The 25,000-nt window shown below is 45.1% G+C and overlaps 1 protein-coding gene across 13 annotated transcripts in view; it reads left to right on the top strand.

The window, feature by feature from the left end:
* Nucleotides 1-25,000, top strand: part of ATP13A3 (ATPase 13A3) — a 245,618-nt gene that overhangs the window by 111,443 nt on the left and 109,175 nt on the right. For 12 of the 13 annotated variants that reach the window (XR_015049870.1, XR_015049869.1, XR_015049868.1 and 9 more), the window contains 6 exons: nt 4,233-4,421; nt 4,598-4,659; nt 4,804-4,942; nt 5,117-5,230; nt 11,432-11,449; nt 18,028-18,181. Coding sequence is in view for 10 of the 13 variants with exons in the window: in XM_085848389.1 (XP_085704515.1) it covers nt 4,233-4,421; nt 4,598-4,659; nt 4,804-4,942; nt 5,117-5,230; nt 11,432-11,449; nt 18,028-18,181 (676 nt within the window). In the remaining 3 variants the exon portion in view is untranslated. The remainder of the gene's footprint in view (nt 1-4,232; nt 4,422-4,597; nt 4,660-4,803; nt 4,943-5,116; nt 5,231-11,431; nt 11,450-18,027; nt 18,182-25,000) is intronic. The other variant, XM_085848383.1, reaches the window with a different exon arrangement.

Genomic DNA, 25,000 nt, shown 5'->3' on the forward strand with positions numbered 1-25,000 from the left:
GAAAATTAACATTTTTGTCAACCAAAGTTACCCCTACCCCCAAAATCCTCTTACTCTATTGAACACAGTTCGGTTAAGGTTTGCTGGATCCAGGTTGGGTACTTCACAGTTCACTCTTCCAAAGGAAAATTCAATGGTGTTTGGAGTGACATGGCCCTGGAGCAGACATACAACAATGAAGGGAAGACATCTCTGTTCAAACGCATATCTCAGGCACCAGCTGCTCGAGATAAATATGTGAAAACAGCACCATTTCTCACAGCTGTATCAGAGAACATAAAGTCTATGGCTAATCTAGGCCAACAGGAATCTACTCATCATGGAGAAACACAGAAGCAGGCAACAGAAGAACATATGCATGTTGAGGAGATCAAGAAAGTGATATGCCAGCAGATGATAAACCCATTCCAGTGTAACAACCAAGTGGTTCTGCTCAATAGAGCAACTAGTGAGAAGGCTGCTTCAAAAGACTTGGTCCATGCTCAAGCTAAGGGCATGGAAGCCATTATGAAAGCAGAAGAGGTGGTCTCTATTAAGATTGAACCACTGAAGCTGGTAACTTTCTCCTCACAGAAGAAATCAAAACCATCAAGGAAACAGAGTTTAATCAGGATCTATCAAGATGAGACTGCAACTACACGTGTGCTGTGTTTCTATCGAGATGCCGACCCAGTCACAAGACAGATTGCATTTTCCCATGAGTGGACAGACTATCCATCATCCCTGTTTGAGGTTGATCCACGCTTAGCACAGGGGGTTGTAATGCGCAAAGGCAACGAGTCTGATTTCGTGGCAGTGCTAATTGCTGAAGCTGAGCAGGATGTTGTTTTACAGCTGCCATCATTACCACAGAGTGACCTATACACAGTTTATCTGGTAGACACAATGGCATTTGTAAATAAATACCAAAAATGGGTGCGAAAACATTTGGTGAACTTCCCCAGCTGTATCTTCGCAAGCAGGTGTATCCTGCAGTTGAAACCTGAAATGTGCAACTGTGTCAACATCATTGGTGATCAGTATGATTTTGATGATAGCCATACTTTGAAGGGTGATGAGCAGCAGAGGAGAAACCAGACAGACCAGGCAAGACAATTCTCACCATCCAAGAGTCTAGAAATTCCGGACTGGAATTTATTCATGAAGAATCCAAGAAATAAAGGAAATCTTCAGAACTTAATTGGCACTTCCCTTTGTGAGAGTCCTGAAGCTATTCCGGATGGAGTGACCATCATTCTTGGTAGTATGATGGAAAACAAAGGTCACACTCTTTCCATCACATCAGCATCAAGTTCAGTTCTGGACTTACCTTGTGAAGAACATGAAGAGGCAGACACAAGGATTATTGCTCATCTTGCGTATTGTGTGGAATATCTTGATCACCATCGAGCTGTTGTGCATGCAACAGATACAGACATAATTATGCTGTGTATATATCACTTCTGCTGCTTGAACACATTGCAAGAACTCTGATACAACGGCAGAATCAATACCTACCTATTCATGAGCTGGTAGAAGTGTTGAGCAAGAAGTACCAGAAAATCCTCTTGATGTCGCAGTGTGCTACACTTCTGTGCACATATGTGTTGTGTGGATGTGACACAGTGAGCTACCCATTCAGAAGGGGAAAAGAAGAGGTCAGGTCAGGTATGGGAGCATGTGCCAGAACAGCGCGTCGCTGCGTCCACTTTCCGCCGGTACTCCAGGGGCCTCCGTCTGGCCATCCCCCAGGCAGATGCCAGGCCCATCCCCATCTCCTTGAGATGATGGTCAACCTGCTGCAACCATGAGGCACGTGGTCGGCCCACTGGCCTCCCACTCATGAGACTCCTCGCTGAGAGAATCTGGTGAGCAGGATCAGCGTCAGGAAAACGAGCCACATGTCCATACAGCCGCAGCTGACGCTCACGGACTATGCAGGTAACAAATCTCATCCGAGTCTCTCTCAGCAACCGCTCGTTGGACACAAAATCCGACCAGCGATAGCCAAGGATTCTCCGAAGAGACCTGGTACCAAAGGAATTAAGTCTCCGTCTCAGATCCTTGGTCAAAGTCCAAGTCTCGCACCCATAGAGCAAGACTGGAAGTACCAAGGACCTGAAGACTCAGACTTTCGTCCTCCCGCACAGGTACCGGCAGCACCACACCCCATGATCCAGTGAATCCATGACTCCCCAGGCCCGACCCAGACGTCTATTGACCTCCGGCTCACAACCTGCGGAGACATGAATATCACTGCCAAGGTAAGTGAATCTCTCCACGACCTCAACATCCTCACCACAAACAGACACAGACAGGACAGCAGCATCCAAGATGTCACCGAAAGCCTGGATCTTAGTTTTGACCCAAGAAATCCGTAATCCCAACGGCTCCGACTCCTCATTCAGCACCTCGAGGGCCCCCAAGAGGATGTCTAAAGTCTCCGCAAAGATGACTGCATCATCTGCAAAATCAAGGTCTGAGATCTTGACATTGCCAAACGATGCACCGCAACTTGATCTCTCCGACATCCTCCCTAGAATCCAGTCCATACAAGTGCTGAAAAGTGTGGGGCAAGTACACATCCCTGACGAACTCCAGTAACAACTGGAAAATAAGTCAGAGATGGTACCACCACACTTCACAGCACTCTCAGTACCAGAGTAGAGTTCAGACATCAGATCGATCAGTTTCGGTGGCACCCCACGAAGACCAAGAATCCTCCAGAGGACATCCCGATTCACTGAATCGAACGCTTTACAGAGATCAACATAGGCTGCAAGCAGCCCCTGCCGAAACTCTCGTCTGTGTTCCTCGGGGCCACGAAGTGCAAGGATACGGTCAATCGTTGACCTCTTTGGTGTAAAGCCTGACTGCTCTGGACGCTGGTGCTCAAGCAGATGGTGGCAAACCCTATCAAGAATTATCCGAGCAAAGACCTTGCCCGGCACTGAGAGCAGCGTCACCCCTCGGTAGTTTTTGCAGTCTTGGCGATCACCCTTCCCTTTCCAGAGAGGGACAACAAGGCCCCTCTTCCAGTCAGTTGGGATGATGCCTGTGTTCCTGTGAAAAGAAGAGCGGCACAGGTTTCTCTGGGACTGATAGGAAACCTTCCCCACCTTGTTGATTTTGGAAGAGATAGTGAAATGGCAGCAACAGAATGTGTCATTGATGAGGCCAGAGTATACTGGACTGCTCTGCATGGCCAAAAAGGGTTCAGCTGTTTGGATACTCTCAGGCAGCATATGTTTGTCTCTTCAAAATTAGACCTTAGGTCACTGCCAGCAACAGAAGATGCGTTTTACTTCCTTGTTTTAAGAGCATTGTATCAATTGCTTCTGTATAGACGTGCACATCTCAGTGACCGAGCACTTCCCCCAGCCACAACATTTGGCAGAACCCTTATCAATGGAAAACTGGTCCCAATTCTCATGTCTAAGCCAGCCAAGCCAAACATAGACAAAACGGTGTCTTGCATGTGCAAATTATCCAAATGTCTGAAACGATGTTCATGCAAAAAGGCTGCTGTGCCTTGCTGAGTGACATGCATATGCCTTGGTCAGAGAGGTTCATGTGGTGGAGTTGTTTCAGAGAGTGACTCTTCCTCTGAAGAGGATGTTTCATGTCACAATATTGTGTTAATCCATTTCTAATTTTATCTTCCTTAAAACCATGGCATGTAAAAGTATGTTCTTGTTCCTGACCCCATTGATAGTCAAGCATTTCTGAGTTACATAAATCTTTTGTTGTTTGACATATAACCTTGTCAATTGAAGGTAGGTTAAATCTACACCAATTGTGATATAGGAAATGAACTCCTCTTTAATATGAGGGGTCATTTGTGTATATAGGTTTAGTGGTTATGATTTTAGGACAATATGAATTACCCCTACCCCCATCCTACATCTTCGCTTTTGCCAACATTTTGTTATCAGAGGGGGCTCGCAAAAGTGTTGACTGTGTTGTTGCGCAAGAGTTTCACCATTGCCAACATTGGTTTTCATATACTCAAAGGGTGTCTCTTTATGAAAATCAACACAAAAATTTTATAGCAGACCGGGCAATTTTTTTTTAATTTTGATCGGTTGGCTCCCGGACTAGGTAGTAACTCCTGGAATGGTGGAGCGGTCCAAAGTGGTGTGGAGCCGCTACGTAGAAAAATATACCTTTTTGAGGAACAAGTACGAATGTGAAATTATGAGAAGCTTGTATTGTCTCTGGGTTGCTCATTCAACTGTAATTACACACTGCAGGAACGGGCAGAAAAGATTGTGATGGAGACACTGGATATTGTGACAATCGCGGTACCTCCGGCACTGCCCGCGGCTCTTACAGCTGGTATTGTGTATGCACAACGGCGCCTGAAACGGCAAGGCATCTTCTCTACAAGCCCCAATCGCATCAATATCTGTGGCCAGATCAACCTAGTAGCCTTTGATAAGGTGGAGTCACAATTTTGTTCATTCACTTGCCTTCCTTTTTCATCCTGAGTCTTTTACTAGTTGCTCAGCAAACTTTGAGAATAAAAAAAATGAAGATGATCACCATTATGTCAAGCAGTTGAAAATGTCATTTTAGATTACTGTTCTTTGTATTCTACTACCCCTGCCTTATCCAGACTGGCACACTCACTGAAGATGGGCTGGATCTCTGGGGAGTGGTTCCTATTCAAGATAAAAAGTAAGTGCCTGATGCATCTGTGTGGCCTCTGTTGGTACACTTGTAAAGCTTTCAACCATTGTTTTACTGTTACCATTTCAGCAACCATTTATGTTGTTTACTACATGAAGTATTGCTGTGACAGATGAGTGTCTTGCTATGTAGGTTCCTGGCTCCAGTGCAGCAGTTTTCTGGGACCGGGGACATGGTGGTTGCAATGGCGACGTGCCATTCTCTTACACGGCTCGATGGCCAGCTTTCTGGTGATCCCTTGGATCTGAAAATGTTTGAAGCTACTGGCTGGGTCAGTCACAACACAAGAATCACAGTTTATGATGTTTTGAATATTTTAGAATATGGTTCCATTTTTCAAGCTAAACCTAATCTGAATAATTGAGAAATGTACGTTCTGTTCTCGTGGCATTTTCTTTGGCATTGTGGCCTTTTTGCTTACTCGTTCACTTTTCTGTATCTTCAGATATTTGAGGAGCCGACAGTTGATGATCGTACTAAATACGATTCCATAATGCCCACTGTGGTGAAGCCCCCATGTGCCGGAGCCGTTAGTGCTGAAGACACTGACATTGACCTTGTATGTTTTGGAGAGAGAACCTGTATGATTCTCCACTCGATAATTTATATCGTTTTTCTCAATGTTTTTGTTTTTCTACATGCAACATTGATTTTCTTGTTAATTGCTTTCCACTTTTGCTTTTCACATTTCAAATTTAAAACATCTACAATTTTGCTTGTCAGTCTTCCTTCCTTTAATTTTCTCCTCAATTCAACCACTCTTCAATTATCACTCTCCCTGCAAACTTTATGAATTTGACCTACAAATTTTAAAAGTCTTCCATCATTACTTTTTCGGACCAGTTGCAGAATCGGTGTTTGAAAACAATGTAGAAAGAATGAATCGTTTTTGATTAAATAATCGCATGCTACGCCAGGTAACATGTAGGGGGCTGAAGCTGTGCTAAGCTCCTGCCTAATAGGTGGAGCCACTGCAACTGTTTTGTCATAAGAGCCTTTAAAAAGAAATTTAAATTGTTCCTGGCTGCTCCCAGAACTATTTTTGTGTACCCCCGCCAGGTTAATGTATGGCAGGCATTTCCTGTTTGTCCGAATCCATGCAGTAATAGCTGGTGTGACACTTGCTTCCTGGTACCTCCTACATTAATGGGGGTCTGATCTCGACTTAATTTCTTGTAGGGTGTTACCAGTTCACTTCAGGGACAGGTTTCTGCTCCATGCTGAAGAGGGCAAAGAAGCCCAAACCACTTACCAGTGGATGTTCCCTCCCCAAGGTCGACTAGTCTGTAAAATTAAGAATGCAATTATCTTCTCAGTGTTCTCTGTAGCACAATCCTATGGAGAAGTATGGGGGGGGGGCTGTAGCACTGCTAAGTTCATGCCTCATAGGCACAGCCTATGCAACTGTTTAGCCAGAAGAGCCTTAAAAAAAAAAAAAAAACGTGTGTGTGTGTGTGTGTGTCTGTGTGAGTGTGAGTGTGAGTGTGAGTCTGAGTGAGTGTGTGTGTGTGTGAGTGGGTGTGTGAGTGGGTGTGTGAGTGGGTGTGTGAGTGGGTGTGTGAGTGTGAGTGTGAGTGAGTGAGTGAGTGTGTGTGTGTGTGAGTGAGAGACAGAGAGACAGCTTGAGGCTGACTGCTCTTTTTTTTTTTTTTTTTTTTTTTTTTTTTGTATACCTTGGTCGAGGCTCGTATGAGAGCTAACACACAACTCACAGCAAGGAGGCATGAGACAAGAGGGGCGGGAGGGGAAGGGACAAAACAGTGGGAACAGACACAGGTGAACTGTGGAAGGGAGAGAGATGGGGATGGGATGGGGAACATGGCGAGGAGAAGATGGACATTACAGGGACTTTCAGGAAGGAAAGCAGGAGAATTGAAGGAAGTGGGCTTGGGTGGATTATCGGGGTAGAAAAGATCGAAGATTTGGATGGGGGAAGATAAGAGGTGGTGGTGAACAGCTGTTTTGAAAGCCTGGAGGGAAGAATGGGAAAGAATAGAGTGAGGGAAGTTTATTCCAAAGGCGGGAAAAAGAGGAATGAAAGAGTGAAGATGAGCAGTGATTCGTGATTTTGGTAGTTTTACCAGAAGGGGGTTGTTGGCGGACCTTGAGTGCCCTGTGGAAATGTGGTTGGGACAAATCGCAGAGAGAGCAGGGGGCAAGGCTGGAGAGGAGTCGGTAGAAGACAGAAAGACCACCGACCAACCTGCGGTGATTGAGTGAGAGGCCCAAAGACTCAGCTTCATTGCGGGAGATGCCAATGATCTTAAAAGCCCTGGTTTTGACAGCGTGAAGTCGAGAAAGGTGGGAGGCAGGAGCACCAGCCCAGAGGGGAGAGCAGTACTCCATCAGGCTACGGACAAAAATCTTTGTAAGTAGTCAGGAGCTCAAGAGGGCCGAGGAAGGACTTTGCACGACGGAGGATTCCCAGTCGGCGACTGGCTTTTGAGGCAAGGTTGGAAATGTGACTTTCCCAGGAAAGGTCATGGCAGATAGTGAGACCCAGAAGCTTGAAAGAAAAGACTTCTTCCAGAGGATTGTTGAGAAAGTGGATGGGGGGGTTTTGTAAACGGTCCTTTCGAAGAGACATAGTGAGAGTGTGAGATTTGTGTGGATTGAAAGACATGTTCCACGTGTTGGACCAGTTTGTGATTTTATCCAGATCTGCAGTGAGCGAAGAAGCTGCTGCTTGCCGGTCTGAGAAATGACAGATGGTACGGCAGAGGGTGGAGTCATCGGCAAAGAGGAATAGAGGATTTTCCAGAGAGTCCGAGAGATCATTGATGAAAACCAGAAAAAGAACAGGGCCCAGAACGCTACCTTGAGGAACTCCAGCCTGCACAGGAAGAGGGGATGAAAGAACTCCATTTAGGGCCACACGTTGACTGCGACAGGAGAGGAAGTCTGCGAGCCATGAGTGGAGATGGCCTTGAATACCATGGGAAGAGAGTTTGGTGAGTAGGGCAGGGTGCCAGACTGTGTCAAAAGCACGTGATATGTCCAGGGATACGGCTCGGATTTCCTGTCTGGCATTGAGGACCTCCATCCATTGATGGGAGAGCAGAAGCAGCATATCCAGGGTAGAGTGACCTGGTCTGAAACCAAATTGATGATTGGAAATCAAGCCATTGGAGAAGAGGAAGGATTTCATGTCTGAAGCGATGATGGATTCCATAACCTTGCTGATGATTGGGAGAAGGCTGATTGGTCTATAGTTACAGGGATCTGTTTTTGCACCTTTTTTATGCAGGGCAGTGATGTTAGCAGATTTCCAAGCAGATGGCAGATGACCTTGGGAAAATGAGAGGGTGAATATAACAGAGAGAGGGTGAGCAAGAGCAGAAGAGCAGGCTTTGAGGACACGTGGGCTGATGCCGTCTGGACCGAAGTTGCAGAATCTGACTCGAGGTTTGAAAGCAAGCTCTCCACCTTGTCAGGAGAAAAGGATACAGAGTCCAGGGACAGTTGGGTGCGACTGGGTAAAGTGGGTAGAGATAGTGATGGGTTTGGGACACAAGATTTAGCTGCAAACACCGAGTTTAGACATTCAGCTTTATCACGTGTGGAATCAGCAGTGCGGCCATTTGAGGTAAGGGAGGGGATGGAGGGGGAACATACACCAGAAACAGATTTGATTAAACGCCACCAGGATTTTGAGGAGGGAGAGAGGTTTGAGAGTTCAGACTTGAGATGAGAAAGATGTTGTTTTCTGGCTCTCCTGAGGGTAGATACACACTTGTTCCGAGCTTTGTGGAAAGAACTGAGATTGCTCCTCAGTTGGGTTTGCTTTCCATGAGGCAAAGGCAAGTTGTTTCAGGACAACTGCCTCACCACAAGCTTCAGTAAACCAAGGGCGGGAGGAAGGGTAAGACAACTGAACACGAGAGGGGATAAATCTGTGCATGAGGGAGAGCAAGTTTCTTTGAAAGAATTCCCAGGATGAGTTGATGTTTGAGAAAGTGGTGATAGGAGACCAGTCTGTAAGTTTGATGGCTGCTCGGAGACCCTGCCAGTCGGCTTGAGTGAAATGCCAGACTCGACGGCGGTGAGGTGGTTCTCTGATGACAGCCAGAGAGATGTCCACTTTAACAAGGACGTGGTCAGAAGAACCAATTGGAGCGAAGGAAGAGCAGCAGATATTGTCAGGGAAATTTGTCAAAATCAGATCCAGAAGAGATGGAGTACCATTGGTTGAGATCCGGGTCGGGAAGTTGACCGATTGAGTCAGTCCCAATGAGTCACAGAAAGCTTTTGCTGATGTCCCATGGCAGGTGAGAGAGGTACCCACACCTAGCCAACTGGCGTGATGACAATTGAAGTCGCCACATAAGAGGAAGAGAGAGTTTGGATGAGAAGATAGAAGATGGTCCATGTTTTCGGAGAGTGAGGTGTAGATGGAGTCATCACTGTTCGGTGGACGGTACAGTACACATATAAACATGAGGGGGGAGTGGAGGGGAAGCCGAAGCCAGAGGTATTCCTGGGGGTGTGGGGGAGTGAGAGCAGTGCAGGGAGAGTGAGGAATAGAGTCTTTGATGAAGAGAGCAACACCTCCACCAGGACGAGGCTCAGGTCTGTCATACCGTAAGAGGGAGTAACCAGGAGAGATACTTGGGAGTCAGACACGTCTTGGGAGAGGAAAGTTTCTGTTAGGCAGATAATGTCTGGTTTGTCAGTGGCAACCTGCATGGAAAGATCTGAAAGGTTTGAGCTAAGGCCCCGGATATTTGAGGTCCACACTTTTAATGAAGAGGTAGGGAGGAGGCTTTGGGTGCAGGAGGTGGAGGGGGCGGGGGAGGGTAGGACGAGGGACGAAGGGGAGGTAAGGAGGGTTGCTGAAGGAGTGTGGGGTATTGCAGAATAGCGAGGGGAGGGGGCCGAATGAGGAGGAGAAAAGGCTCTGTGGTGCTGGGAGAGAGGGGGGACAAGAGACAAGGAAGATGGCAGTTGAGGATTTGAGGAGGTGGAGTGAAGAGATGGAGGTGAGAGGGCAGTGGAGGGAGGCAGGTTGGTGGATGAGAGGGGGGGCAACTTAGAGAAGGAGGAGTGAGGGGGGAGAAAGGTGGGAGAAAGGTGGGGGGGGAATTTTTGAAAGAGGTGAGAGGGAGGCTTGGAGGGAGAAGAGTGCGATGGATGCTGTGAGAGTGAGAGTGAGGAGTGAGGGGCGTGAGTTGGCACTGAAGTTGGAAAAAAAGAATGGTTGATGGAAAGCGAGCATCCATGGCAAACTGTGGTTTTTAAAACTTTTAGGTCAGAGATGCGATTTAACACAATTCTTGATGGATGCAATGAAGGCGAATTCAGAGCATGGAGAGAAGAAGCGCTGTAATAGTTGGATTTTTTAGGCAAGGAATGAAGGAGAGGTCGAAATGAGAGCAGTCTGTTAAAATAGCAGAAGAGAAGTGCATTGTGAAACAGTAAAGAGTACCACATGTGTGAGAGAGGAAGATGAAGCATTATAAGATCGTTTTTGTTGTTAATATTAATGTATGAGAGAGTTCAACAGATTAGGTCATGGAAGTGTAAAAAAAAAAAGAAATCGAGGAAGACGAGGAGGAAGTTAAGAGGAAGAAGAAGTAGCAGAATCGGGAGAAGGTGAGCGTGTTGTTGTTGTTGTTGTTGGGTATATATATTTTCTTTCTGGTTTGTATCAAAATTGGGGAGCAGATTCGACTTGTAATTTTATTGGTTCGCTGTGCCTTTTTTGTTACTAAATGGATAATCCCAACTGCATCAACCTAATGCCACATATCTATTACCAGTCTGGGTATCTGGCACTGCATGGGAAAAAAAGAAAAACTACCTAGGGGTTCCTATGGAGTCCTAGGGGCATATGGAGTCATTGCTGTCATGGTGGTGAGCTTTTCCTGGCAGTGGTTTCAGTATATGTTGGACATTAAAAAGCTATGGAGTTATTAGCCTCATGGTGGTTAACTTTTGTCTTTGTGCCAGCAGCAGCACTGCCTGACCCCACATCCCACGATACACTTCATTTTGGCCTCAAAATGGCCTTCAAGGCCAGCATGTGGTAGCTTAAAACATTGCCCAGATTCTGCAGTACCGACGCTCCAAATTTGGGGCCTCTAGATGGTATGGTTCAGCCATGTAAGATTAACAAACAAATGCTTGAAATCATCTTAAGATATATTATATTATATTACATGAGCAGGGGCTGCCCTGTGCTGCCCTGGGACAGATGGGTTGGGGCTTCGTACTGTCGATGGCAAAATAAAAACTCGTCACATATATTGAGACCACAGAATGGAATGTCTACTGCAGTGCACTGGTGAAGATTGATGCACAAAGTCGACCCCCATGTGCATTGTAATATAGATGCGGTAATTAAAACAAATTGTCACCAAAACGTTTTCCAAATTCTTTTTGGTTTGATGAGCCCCAAGATGCTGGTGTTGAAATTTTGGCCCCAGCTCACACTGGTCCCTCAAAATCTGTTAGGAATGGTTTTGTGTTTTTAAGTCTCAGCTTTCTGAAATTGCATGAAATGTCCCAAGCTTTGATTCTCCCCAATCCTTTCATTTTAAGATGGAATTTCGCTTTAATTTGTCTTTATGTAAATTTTCAACTCCACTTGCATTGCATCCTTGTTTCTGTGTTGCATGTTTGTTTGTTTTTTTTTTGTACCCATATTTTCTTTCTTCTGCATTGCACCTTAAAATTTCATTTTGCAATTTGTGATTATACATGTAGTTTGTTTTGAGGGTGGTTTATTGTAATTAATTTGGAAATTTTGTTCCTGTTGCAGGAAATGTATGAATTGACGGTAAGACTTCCATCCACTGTAGTTTTGTGTTCATCGCTTGCAGCAAGCACTTTGTCATGGTGGAGGATAACGGTTTCCTTCAGTTGAGTTTGAATATGGCTGTTTTGTGCTTTACATTTGGAAGTGAAATACGGTGAAAACTCTCAAATCCAAATTCCTTGGGACCGAACAGTGCTGTATTCGAATTGCAGAATTGTTTTGGATTTTCGAAAATGAAACACTTCATTTATTTATTTATTACTTACGAAATCTAAAGATTTCGTAAGTATATTGATGACTTCCGTTTCTGTTTGTTTGTTTGTTTGTTTGTTTGTAGGCACGATAACTCGAAAACGGAAAAAGCTACCAATGTCAAATTACACCACGTGATTCAGGAGGGTGATGGCTAGTGCTGATTAGATTTTGGTCAAAATCGGTCTAAGGTCAAGGTCACAGTGAGGTCAAACATCCAAAAAATGATAACTCGAGAACGGAAGAAGCTACCAATGTCAAATTACACCACGTGATTCAGGAGGGTGGTGGCTCGCACTGATTAGATTTGGTCAAAATCGGTCAAAGGTCAAGGTCACAGTGAGGTCAAACATCCAAAACATTCGATTTTTGATGGTTATGTACAGAATCATCGTACAAACTTCTGGTTTGCGTCGCTACCTTCTCTTGAGATAGCTTTTATGAGACAAGGTCAGAGGTCAAGTTAACAATTTCCAGTCTATGACTGCTTGTTTATTTATTTTAAATTTGTACATTAAAGCAAGACTCATGGAAGAGATAGAACACGATCAGGACTCAACAGGACAAAAGGAACAGTGGTGGAGGTTAGAAAGATGTGGATGTAGAACTTACGATGGCTGTTAGATCATTGGGGGTACTAAGAAGTTGCCTGCTGCACTGCTAAAATCAAAAACAAAATCCAGTGAACTCAATGGAGGAGTTTGAAGACAGCACAGATGAGGGTCATGATCAGTCATGCTCCAGAAGGACTGTAGGTGAGGGCACTGAAGCAGGGTGAGGATCCTGATAAGTCGCTCATCAAAGGGGATGCAGAAGAGGCACTCGAGGCTGCTGGTGCTCGTGAGGTGGACGGAACCAGGCGGAAGAAATCTCTGATTGAGAGCTGCCTGGCAGATTGCAGCAGCTTTCAGTGTAGCTCCTTGTCTGGGAGCATCACGTCATCCAACACCCTCTTGAACTTGAGATAACGCTTCATGACCAGATTGGCATCTAACAGACGCTCAGTAATTGACTGCATGTCTTGCAGCCTCTCACCCAGGAGCTTGACCATGAGTTTGGACCTCGACATCTCTTTGTCATCACTCCCCTCCTTCTCCTCCTCCTCCTCGGAAACCTTGGTAATGGCTCCCAACTCATCCGCAGCATGTGAGGCAATAAGAGCATCCAAGTCCTCAGGCTCCATGTTGTCAAAGCCTTCCTCTTACACTTGCCATGCCAACCTGACAATGTTATGTGTCTCCGTGTTGTCAGGAAACTCTCTGAAGCTCTTCACTGTCTGTGGCCACAGGTTGTACCAGTAGGTGTTGATTAGGGTGTTTCATATTGCAACTTTTTTGCGCTAGTCAAGTTGGCTACCCATCGTAGCTTTCCAATATGGATAAAAACCCCACTCGCTGATTTTTAGAATTTTCCTCCCGAAAATGGCCGCCGGCGGCCATTTTTTCCAAAATGGCGGCCTTTTTCGCATTTTGACACAGAAATCGACTCCTTCACCTGCTAAAATACGTTAATGTTACTTGATACGTGTATGTTTGTGGATGATTATGATTGCTATGTCTGCAATCATAATATCAAGCAGACATAGCAATCATAATCATCCACAAACATACACATATCAAGTAACATTAACGTATTTTAGCAGGTGAAGGAGTCGATTTATGTGTCAAAATGCGAAAAAAGGCCGCCATTTTGGAAAAAATAGCCGCCGGCGGCCATTTTTGGGAAGAAAATTCTAAAAATCGGTGAGTGGGGTTTTTATCCATATTGGAAAGCTATGACGGGTAGCCAACTTGACTAGCGCAAAAAAAGTTGCAATATGAAACACCCTAGTGTTGATAGCGGAGGCTCTCACCTCATCCAGTAACTATTTATGCCGATTCAGTGGGTTATGTTGAACTCATTCTAACACTGCCTGATGGTGCGCGCTGGTTCTGATTCCATCGCATCCAAAATGCGACGAAAGGTGCCACGGGTATAATAGGTTTTGAAAGTACAGATTATTCCTTGGTCGAGCGGCTGGATCAGGGAGTTGGTGTTGTGTCACAGGAAGATCACCTCAACATGAAGGTGAGCCGTATTTAGGTCGCCGGAGTGGCAAGGAGCATTGTCAACGAGCTGGAGAACCTTGAACACAAGGTTTTGTTCCGCCAGGTACCTCTCCACCTGAGGGACGAAATGGTAATGGAACCAGTCCATGAAAATTGCTGCCATCACCCACACCTTCCTGTTGACCCTCCAAAACAAGGGCAGCATGTGCTTGTTCTTGCCCTTGAGAGCATGCTGGTTCAGGTAACGGTACAACACCATGGGCTTTGTCATACAATCCCCTTTTGCATTTGCGCATAGAAGAGATTCCTGGTCCATTGCGGCCTTGAATCCTGATGCTGCCCCTCATGTTTAAAGATAAAAGTTCACGTTGGCATCTTTTTTTTCCAAAACAGACCGGTCTTGACCGCGTTAAACACATGCTCTGGCAGACACCTCTTCTCCTCGATGAGCTGCGCGAGTTGAGCAGGGAATGCTTTGGCCGCCTCATGGTCCGGCTAGGCACACTCGCCTGCCATTTGGTGTTTCGGAGACCATAGTGCTTCTTGAAGCAGTCAAGCCATGCCCTGCTTGCTTTGAATGGACAGGGGCCACTCATAACCTCATCACTCGTGATAGTGACACCCATGCCAGCCAGATGTGTGTACATACGCATCACTTTTGCACGAATGAAAGATCCACTTCAAGACATGTTCTTCTGCGCATTTTCATCAATCCATACACTGAGCGCCTTCTCCATCCTTTCTATGTGGACATCCCGGATGTGGGTGATCACTTTGGTGCTCAGTGTAGCGCTCGCCACAACACTTTCTCGGATCACCTTCTTAATCTTCCGTATGTCGCGAACGGTGGATTTGTTTACTCCTTATTGTCTGCCCACAGAAGCCACACTCTGTCCTCTCGACAGCCAGTCCAGCAGATCAACTTTGTGATTCTGGCTCATCACTTTATTTCACCTCTTGGCAGTCGATGCATCTCCAGCACTGGTCTTGTGCTTGGGAGCCGTGTTTGATCAATGAGCAAATGAGTGGAACGAGAGGCAAAACACTGGTCAAGGCAGCAGGACAAGAAGAATGACTGAGACCCAGGATACGCTGCACATAAGTAGTCATGTGGGAATTGTGGGTAGCTGCGGGAGTGGTGAGTAGTCTGCCCATTGTTTGTGTGGGATGTTGGCAGATGCTTACGTTTTATCAGATGTAGTCAGCTGGGTTCTGGGGGTTGATGTGTTGAAATGTTTTAATTATGCAAGTCTCCATGCTAACATTTTACTTTGAAGTTTGATGTGGCAAAACATTTTAATTCTGTAAGTTGTGCAAGCTAACATTTTATGTATGCAAGTGTGTGTGCATGCTGAAATTTTATTCAGCAGTTGTCAGATATGGTGAAACATTTTAATCGTGCAACTCACGGAGTGGGGGGGGATATGGGAGGAGGGAAACATCTTTGGTTGCTCGTAATAGATGCGGGTGAAGCGTCTTTATACTATGAATGGTGGAACAAGCCGTGCAGCTCGGTTACAATATGGCTCGTTGAAGATGTTTTAGAACTGTTGTGTGTGTGTGTGTGTGTGTGTGTGTGTGTGTGTGTGTGTGTGTGTGTGTGTGTGTGTGTGTGTGTGTGTGTGTGTGTGTGTGTGTGTGTGTATTTCCATATATACAGGGGGCTGCAAAAGTAGGTATACAGTAAGGATTATACCAGTATCACCAGTATTATAATAGTGGTCCTAGGATTCATTTAATACTAGAATTCATGTAATTCATTAAAATCATAATTACCATTTTTAATATTTTTATTTTCGTAATTTTTTCTACAATACATCTTTTATTTGTAGGTAAAGTGGAAATCTAACGATGGCTAGTAATTTAACGGACGAGCGCAACTGGATTTTGAAACAGTACTGGAAGACAGAATAGTGAATGTGTGCGAAAGCAGTGGCGAGAAACATTTGCATCGCCTCCACCAACGAGGCTCACGATTTACCGGATACGTGAGAAATTTGAGAGGACGCGGTCTATCCACAACTCGCCAAAGAGTGGTAGACCAGTCACCGTGACAATGCCAGAGAATGCAATGCAAGTCGCCCTGGCATTTACCCAGAGCCCTCAGAAATCGAAAAACAGGGCGTCATCTGAATTGGGTATTGAACGCAGATCGTTGGGTCGTTTGATGCACCGTGTAGGACTGAAAATGTACGTGCCACGATTGATACATGGTTTATTAGAGGATGACTCGGATCAGCGTTTAAAATTTTGCAAAGCCACCCTGAATGAGGAACGAGAGGGTGACAGCATTCTGCGCAAAATCGTGTGGTCCGATGAAGCAAACTTTAAGCTATCGGGTGCTGTTAATCGGTACAATTGTGTGTACTACGCAACTGAAAACCCTAAAGTCACGATTGAGCAACAGCTCAATCAACCTGGGGTGACAGTGTGGGCTGGCCTGTCCTGCAAAGGTGTCGTTGGACCTATCATTCTGCACATGACTGTCGATCAACACGTGTATCTGAACATGCTGACGGATACAATCATACCACAATTACGTGAACAACAGCAGCAGGACGACTTCTACTTTCAGCAGGATGGGGCGCCACCGCACTTCGCACTCACTGTGCGTGCGCTACTTGACAAAGAATTTACCAACAGGTGGATTGGACGTCGGGGAACCGTGGACTGGCCACCACGTTCGCCGGATCTCACCCCTATGGACTTCTTTTTCTGGGGATGTGTAAAAGACAGGGTTTTCGCACGCAAGCCACGTTCTGTTGATGCCATGATTCAGTTCATACGGGAGGCTTGCCAGGAAATTGATGCTGATAAAGACCTTTGTGCCAGAGTGTGCATGGGTGTCCACACTCGACTAGTGGAGTGTGTGAATGCCGGGGGCAAACGGTTTGAACATTTGAGGGATTCATATGTTTATTATTGGTATGTTATTATTGATATGCTTGTATAATCAATAAAAATACGTTTTGTGTGCACGTTTTGTTTTTCATTACTGTGTACCTACTTTTGCAGCCCCCTGTATATGTATATTTCTTTTTGAAGATTGACAAATGTGTTTTGTGGTGAAACCATCGTTCATGCAATTTGTGCAGCTGTGATCTTGGCTGATAATTGGATTATTATACTTGAGGCTTCACAATAATTCCAGCACAGAGAAAAGCATGAGGAGAGAGGTTCATTTCACTGTATCACGAGAACAGCAATTTCCTTTAGATGTGCTAATTTTGCTGTGATTATTTGGTGTGCTAATGGGAATGAAAATCACAAGGAAGATGTCTGTGCACATGTGGTTTGAGTGTGGAGTTGTATGATGTATGATGTATGATGTATGCTGTCAATGTTAAATCATAAAGAGTGAAATTATGGTGAGAGTAATGACTGTGGAAAGTTGTCTTGCACTTTTCTCTTGACTCGCCATGTGTGGAATGACATTAAGGTTTGTGTCTCCCCCTGCTTCTTCCACGGTGGAATATGAATGCCCAGTTTGGGAATGATCAGTCCATGTCAAGAAGCTAGACCTGGCCAGTGCCAAACTCAAAATGTCGTTGCGTTACTGGCTGTCTGAAACCCACCAATATGAGCCATCCATAATATAGCTGGTTGGTGTTGCACCACCTGACATGAGAGCAGTAACAAGCCAAATAGAATACCATAGATGATCAGAAGATGAAAGACACCCTCTTGATGGCCATCCAGTTATCCTTCCACGAGTTGAATCTTGCAGGAGCTTCCTAAAATCAATCCATTCACCCAACGGAAATCCAACGTCAATGAGGCTGAACCCTTGTGATTAAATATTTCAACTGGCCTCAGATGAAGAGCGAATGAACATTGAGCCGATAGGGAAACTCTCACCAGGTGCCAACCAACAATGGACAACAACCTATTAAAACCTGAATCGACGATGTGCTGAGATGTTGACACAGTAAATATTATGCCAACTGAGAGTGCGGTCTTGGACACAAGACTATGGATCATCTAATGAGGCGTGATCATCAAAGGATCTGGCAGAGGCTAATAACAGAGCCCTGAAGTGTGCCCACCTATGGCAGGCAGTTGTGTGATTACACGAGATTAAAGATTAATTAGCTAGTTTGTCGAAAGTTATTTTCAATAGCAATTGGAGAATGCTACTCAAGAATCTGGAAAAATAAGCAGCTCACTTTTTTTTTCTTTTTTCTTTTAGCTCTATAATACAAGTTCATTGATTGCCTGTCCCTTGATGTCACAGTTTTGAAAGTTTCATCTTTGTTTGCTGGTTTATTTTTCTGTTTGCCTCCACCATCCTATCCACAGCATGGTTTTGAGGTGGGCATTGTGCAACAATTTCCATTTTCTTCGAACCTGCAGCGGATGTCTGTGGTTACGCGCACGTTGGGCGAGCGCCACATGCACGTTTACTGCAAGGGTGCACCTGAGAAGCTCGCAACCCTTTGTGTGCAGAACACCAGTGAGTGATCTTAAAGATGCATGTGTTGAAATTGTACCCTTTCAGTAGTTGGTGGAAATTCACTCCCAAAAGGGTGTCCCTTAAACTGAATAATTAATTGAACTTGATACTTTGGTAATTAATTGATCTTCAAGTTGTATTGTGTTCGTATTGTTGTTATCTTCTATATATAATGGAGGGTATGTATATGTATGTGCAGGTAGTGGACAAAAGGAAATGCATAGGTAAATGAGGGACACCAACCAACAGCTTCCACACAGGTGTGGCCCATGTGTTAATTAAGCAAATAACATCCCAGCATGCATAGGGTCAAGTATAAAAAGGCTACACAGGCCGAGTTGCCTTTCATTTTGGAAAAAAAAAAGAAAGCATGGTTGCAAGAGGTGACCCCCAACGACCCCCATCTTCAGAGCACATGTGGTCACTCGATGGTTCGATGAGCATGACACTGATGTTATCCATATGTCATAGCCTTCTCGGTCACTGGATCTGAACAAATCAAGCATTTATGGGATATTCTGGAACGACGCCTGAGACGCCGTTTTCCACCTCCATCAAGCAGGTGTGAGTTTATTGACTTTCTCGTGGAGGAATGGTGCCGCATCCCTCCTGCAGAATTCCAGACACTGGTGGACTATATGCCATAGCGCATGCTGGCTGCACTTGGTGGATCCGTATGGTGAGGTGATACTGCGTGCGGAATCCTGGATGGTGGTGACATGATCTTCGGTGAAGGAAAGTTCATGACGTCACACAGTCAAATGACGATAGTGGTACCTTGCTCCGGCTACAGGTCTATCGGTCTGTCACTCCTTGCGAGTGGAATGAAAGCGAAACATTGTGTTTTTCAAAATTGATCATACTTTTCATCTCACACGGGTTTTGACGATAATAAAACGGGTTTGCGTTTGGCCCGGCCCTTTCCTTTAGATGTGCTAATTTTGCTGTGATTATTTGGCATGACAGGCTCATACTGAAGACCCTAAGTTCTTAAACCAGCTACCTTGACCATTAAGCCAACATCAGACTTGTGGACAGAGTGGGGGTGGGGTGGGTACAGAGTGAGAGGGGAGTGTTAACAGAGTGAGGGTGGGGGAAAAAAAGAGAGAGGGGTGAGGGGTTGAAGAGTAGTGAGAGAGAGAGAGAGAGAGAGACAGAGACAGAGACAAAGAGAGAGAGAGAGAGAGAGAGAGACAGAGACAGAGACAAAGAGAGAGACAGAGAAGCAGGAGAGAAAAGCGGGGGAGAGAGTGGTGGTGGTGGAAATTGAGGTCCTGAAGTCACATTTTACATTACATAGAATTTCCACGGGTTCATGCTCCTGTCCCATTTGCCACAGGATATAGCCTACTCTTCTCTTATCCATTGTTCAATTGAATCTGCAATATTTAAATTAAATCATCGATCTATAGTGTAAAAAACCACACGGAGTAAACATTCATACTGTCTTCATCATGCCACACTACACAGACCTCACTGTGTGTGTATGACAGTGATATGTTCAGAACTGCTTTCTGCTTCGATACATCGACCACACAACAGATGGAAGATGAGAAGTATATTTGGCTTCAGTAAAAGGCTAAAGAAAAACTAAATTTTGTTTGTCTCTAAAATCTCCGATAAGGTAATGTGTTTGTGGCATGCTGCATGTGCACATTTATAAACTATACATTAAAGTCTATCAAAAAAGAGCAAACCGGTCTATAAAGGGAAATCAATATTCATGTCCATCCATCCATCCATCCATCCATCCATCGGGACCATACTCTGTGCAGAGCATTGGTGCTGCCAAAGCAGTTTCCTTGGCTATTGGGCACAATCCTGGACAGGTCGGCACTCCAACACAGGATACCTGCAAGCTGGCACTCATTTTGCTGATCTCAGAAGGATGACAGGCACAGTCAACCCCACCTGGTATTAATTCAACAGCCTAGGGGGATTCGAACTCAGGATCCTCGGATCCCATGCCCTCCACCCGAACCATTAAGTCAGCACCAGGCATAATATTCATGTAGTCTTTCAAAACATAAAATGTTAAGAAAGTTTTCGATTCTCCTAAACAGTTTCCTTACATTTTGCAACAAGATACTCCAGCAGATAGTGGGGTTGGATACCATGGGTTCAGATCCAACCCCTTTCTTTGTAAATTTATTTCTGCACATGAACGAGTCTAATTGGGTTGATAACATGTGTATGAATAAACTAACAACTGTGTGAAGGTGTGAAAACATCATTAGATTCATTGATGATTTACCAGCAATTAATGATACGTTTGAATTTGATCAGCTTCATTGTGATGTCTATCCAACTGAACTCGAATTAAAAAAGGAAAACCAAACCCACACTTCAATTTCTTTTATGGAATTACAAATCAATACCAGTAATAAATTTCACACCAAATTATTTGATAAACGAGATGCTTTTCCATTCCACATTGTACGAATGCCTTTCTTGCACAGCAATAATCCTAAGAAGTTATTCTCTGGTACAGTTGCATGTGAAAAAACAGGACTGCCTGTCCTGATGTTCACCTGGATCAGGAGCAAGTCACTCAAACCCCCTGCAGACCTCCTTCAACCCTGAATTTTTTGATGCCGGGAACAAACTTTGATGCAGTCGATACACTTTAGTCCAACTCACGTGATGAAGGCTGTGGTCAAGCTTCATCCAAATTGTGTGTAGTTTCGGAGGAGACAACAAATACCTAATTTTTTTTTTGGGGGGGGGGGTCAAAAAACCCTCTGTCGACCCCCTTAATGAGCGCAGATTTTGATGTGGTCGATACACTTTGGTGCATCACTGGTGATGAAGGTTTGGGCCAAGTTTCATCAAAATCGTGTGTTTGGTCCAAGCGATAATGACTGGTGTTTATAGCCCTGTCACACCTTGACGATTTAGCCAGTGTATGCCTGACGTATGAAAAAATTTGGCTAAAACGCTGGCACACATCGAATACGTTATGGGTAAGTTTGTATACGTTAAGAGCACGCTGGCATACGTCATAGTACCGAGCTGTTGGACAAATTTTCCATGCTTGAAATTTTTTGACGTATGCCAGCGTATGACTCACACGTTCCGCATAACGCTGGCCATAAGCTGTAGGCACGTTACGCAATCGTTGACACATGTCGACACATGTTACTTGAAAGTTACTCATAAGTTGAAACACGTCGAGGTAATGTTTAGCGTGCCCGAAACTTATTTCTAACCTATGAGTAACGTGCTGGCGGCACGTTACGCGATCGTTGACACACACACGTCCACACACGTTACTTGTAAGTTACTCATAAGTCGAAACACATCAAGATAATGGTTAGCGTCAGTGTTCCAGACTCCCTGGTTTTTTTGTTTTGTTTTATTTTCTTCAGTATGACGGTGATGTTGACACTTCGATTTCTTGTGTGGTTATAATATAATATAATTAATAGGCTTCCGCTCAACGATTTAAATCGTAACCGCACTAGAAATCGAAGTGTCAACATCACCGTTATACTGAAGAAAAAAAAGAAAAAAAAAAACCAGGGAGTCTGGAACACTGACACTAACCATTACCTTGACGTGTTTCGACTTATGAGTAACGTACGAGTAACGTGTGTGGACGTGTGTCAACGATCGCGTAACGTGCCTACAACTTATGGCCAGCGTATGTGGAATGTGTGTCATACGCCGAGTATGTTGAGAAATTTTCAACATGCTGAAAATTTATCGACGTACTCGGCGTATGACGACGTCTGCCAGCGTACTACGATGTATGCCAGCGTGCTCTTAACGTATACAAAAACTTACCCATAACGTATTCGACGTGTGCCAGCTTGGTTCGGCAAATTTTTCATACGTCGGCATACGCTGGCTAAAACGTCAAGGTGTGACAGCGGCTTCACACTGCGATGTGAAGTGCGTTTATGATTTGAATCGTCACGCCGCAGCCTGTGAATAGCCTACGCCACGTGATCGTTGGCAATACGCTGCCGCGCACTAGGCATAAGTTGTACTATCGTTGGGCATAGGTTGTGAACACCGACAACACGCACAGCATTCGTTGGTATAACTTATCTATATGTGATTGAAACGTTCTGTGTACGTTACTAATACGTTATGCATACGTCCAACACGTTAATATATGCCCAAAACCTTTTTAAAACATCAATAGTTCAGCGTACGCCAGCGTTTTACATACATTTTGAGACCTTGCCATACGCTGGCTCAAACGTCAAGGTGTGACAGTCCCTTTACGGACTGGCTTCCTGACTGACACCTCCGGACACTGCTCGATCGCAGAAGCTCGCCAGAACTACGTTCCCGGTGAGCTAATCAATAAGACTGAGACCAACCACACACAGCATTGAACCTGTCAATAGATTAATACAATTGGTCAGATGTATGCAAACATAGGGAGCTACAATTAATAGATTAAAACAAGTTTTGTTGAAGATCATAAAAAAACACCAAATGGAATTGGTGAAATACAACACGAATTGTAAAACTATTATTAACGAGATATTTATATAAATACTCTTCCTCTTTCGGCTTGCTCCCGTTAGGGGTCGCCACAGCGGACCAACTGTCTCCATTTCGCTCTATCCTCCACATCTTCCATTGACACTCCAACCACCCGCATGTCCGCCCTCACCGCATCCATGAACCTCTTCTTTGGCCTTCCTCTTCTCCTCCTGCCTGGCAGCTCCATCTTCAACATCCTTCTCCCGATATACTCCGTTTCCCTCCTGTGCACATGTCCAAACCATCTCAATCTCGCCTCTCTCACTTTGTTTCCAAACCGTCCTACCTGCGCTGTCCCTCTAATACACTCATTTCTTATCCTATCCATCCTCGTCACTCCCAACGAGAATCGCAGCATCTTTAACTCTGCCACCTCCAGCTCTGCTTCCTGTCTTTTTGTTAGCGCCACCGCCTCCAAACCATACAACATAGCTGGTCTCACTACCGTCTTGTATACTTTCCCCTTCACTCTTGCAGCTACCCTTCTGTCACAAATCACTCCTGCAACTCTTCTCCACCCACTCCATCCTGCCTGCACTCTCTTTTTCACTTCTCTCCCACACTCTCCGTTACTTTGGACAGTTGATCCCATGTATTTAAACCAATCCACCTTCCCCACCTCAACTCCTTGCAACTGCACCATACCACCACCCTCCCTCTCATTTACGCACATGTACTCCGTCTTACTCCTACTGACTAACATTCCCCTTCTCTCCAGTGCGTACCTCCACCTCTCAAGGCTCGATTCAGCCTGCTCCCTACTCTCCCTACAGATCATGATGTCATCCGCGAACATCATGGTCCATGGAGACTCCAGTCTGATCTCGTCCGTCAACCTGTCCATCACCATTGCAAACAGGAAAGGGCTCAGAGTCGATCCTTGGTGCAATCCCACTTTAACCTTAAACCGGTCCGTCATTCCTACCGCACACCTCACCGCTGTCACACTGTCCTCATACATATCCTGCACGATCCTCACATACTTCTCCAACACTCCCGACTTCCTCATACAATACCACAACTCCTCTCTTGGCACCCTATCATAAGCTTTCTCTAAATCCACAAACACACAATGTAACTCTTTCTGGCCTTCCCTATACTTCTCCATCAACATTCTCAAAGCAAACATCGCATCAGTGGTGCTCTTTCCTGGCATAAACCCATATTGCTGCTCACAGATCGTCACCTCTCCTCTCAACCGAGCTTCCACTACTCTTTCCCACAACTTCATGGTGTGGCTTAACAACTTTATCCCTCTGTAATTTCCACAGCTCTGCACATCACCTTTATTCTTGAAAATCGGAACCAGCACACTTAATCTCCACTCCTCCGGCATCCTCTCACTTTCCAAGACTTTATTAAACAATCTGGTTAACAACCCCACTGCCATCTCTCCTAAGCACTTCCATGCCTCCACTGGTATGTCATCTGGGCCAACCGCCTTTCCACTTTTCATCTTCTTCATAGCAGTCCTCACTTCATCCTTACTGATCCACCCCACTTCCAGATTCACTATCTCCACCTCTTCCAACCTTCTCTCTCTCTCATTTTCTTCATTCAGCAGCTCCTCAAAGTACTCCATCCACCTTCTCAACACACTCTCCTCGCTCGTCAGCACATTCCCATTTGCGTCCTTTATCACCCTAACCTGCAGCACATCCTTCCCAGCTCGGTCCCTCTGTCTTGCCAATCGGTATAAATCCTTTTCCCCTTCTTTTGTATCCAACTTCTCATACAGCTCGTCATATGCCTTTTCCTTGGCCTTAGCCACCTCTCTTTTTGCTTTTCGACGCCACTCCTTGTACTCCTGCCGACTTTCTTCATCTCTCTGACTATCCCACTTCTTTTTCGCCAACCCCTTCTTCCTTATACTTTCCTGTACTTCCTCATTCCACCACCAAGTCTCCTTATCTTCCTTCCTCTGTCCAGATGTCACACCAAGTACCTTCCTAGCTATCTCCCTCACAACTTCTGCTGTCGTTGCCCAATCATCCCACCCATCTTTACCACCATCCAATGCCTGTCTCACCTCCTCCCTAAATTTCACGCAACAGTCTTCCTCCTTCAGCTTGCACCATCTGGTCCTTGGTTCAGCCCTCACTCTCTTCCTCAACCTCACCTCTAAAGTCATCCTACAGACCACCAATCGATGCTGCCGAGCTACACTCTCCCCTGCCACAACCTTACAGTCACTAATCTCTTTCAGGTTGCATCTCCTACTTAAGATGTAATCCACCTGTGTGCACTTTCCTCCACTCTTGTATGTCACCCTGTGTTCCTCCTTCTTCTTGAAATACGTGTTTACCACTGCCATTTCCA

This window comes from Eptatretus burgeri, chromosome 12 (genome assembly GCF_056783735.1).
Source record: "Eptatretus burgeri isolate ZD-2024b chromosome 12, Ebu_testis_v1, whole genome shotgun sequence".
NCBI lineage: Eukaryota > Metazoa > Chordata > Myxini > Myxiniformes > Myxinidae > Eptatretus > Eptatretus burgeri.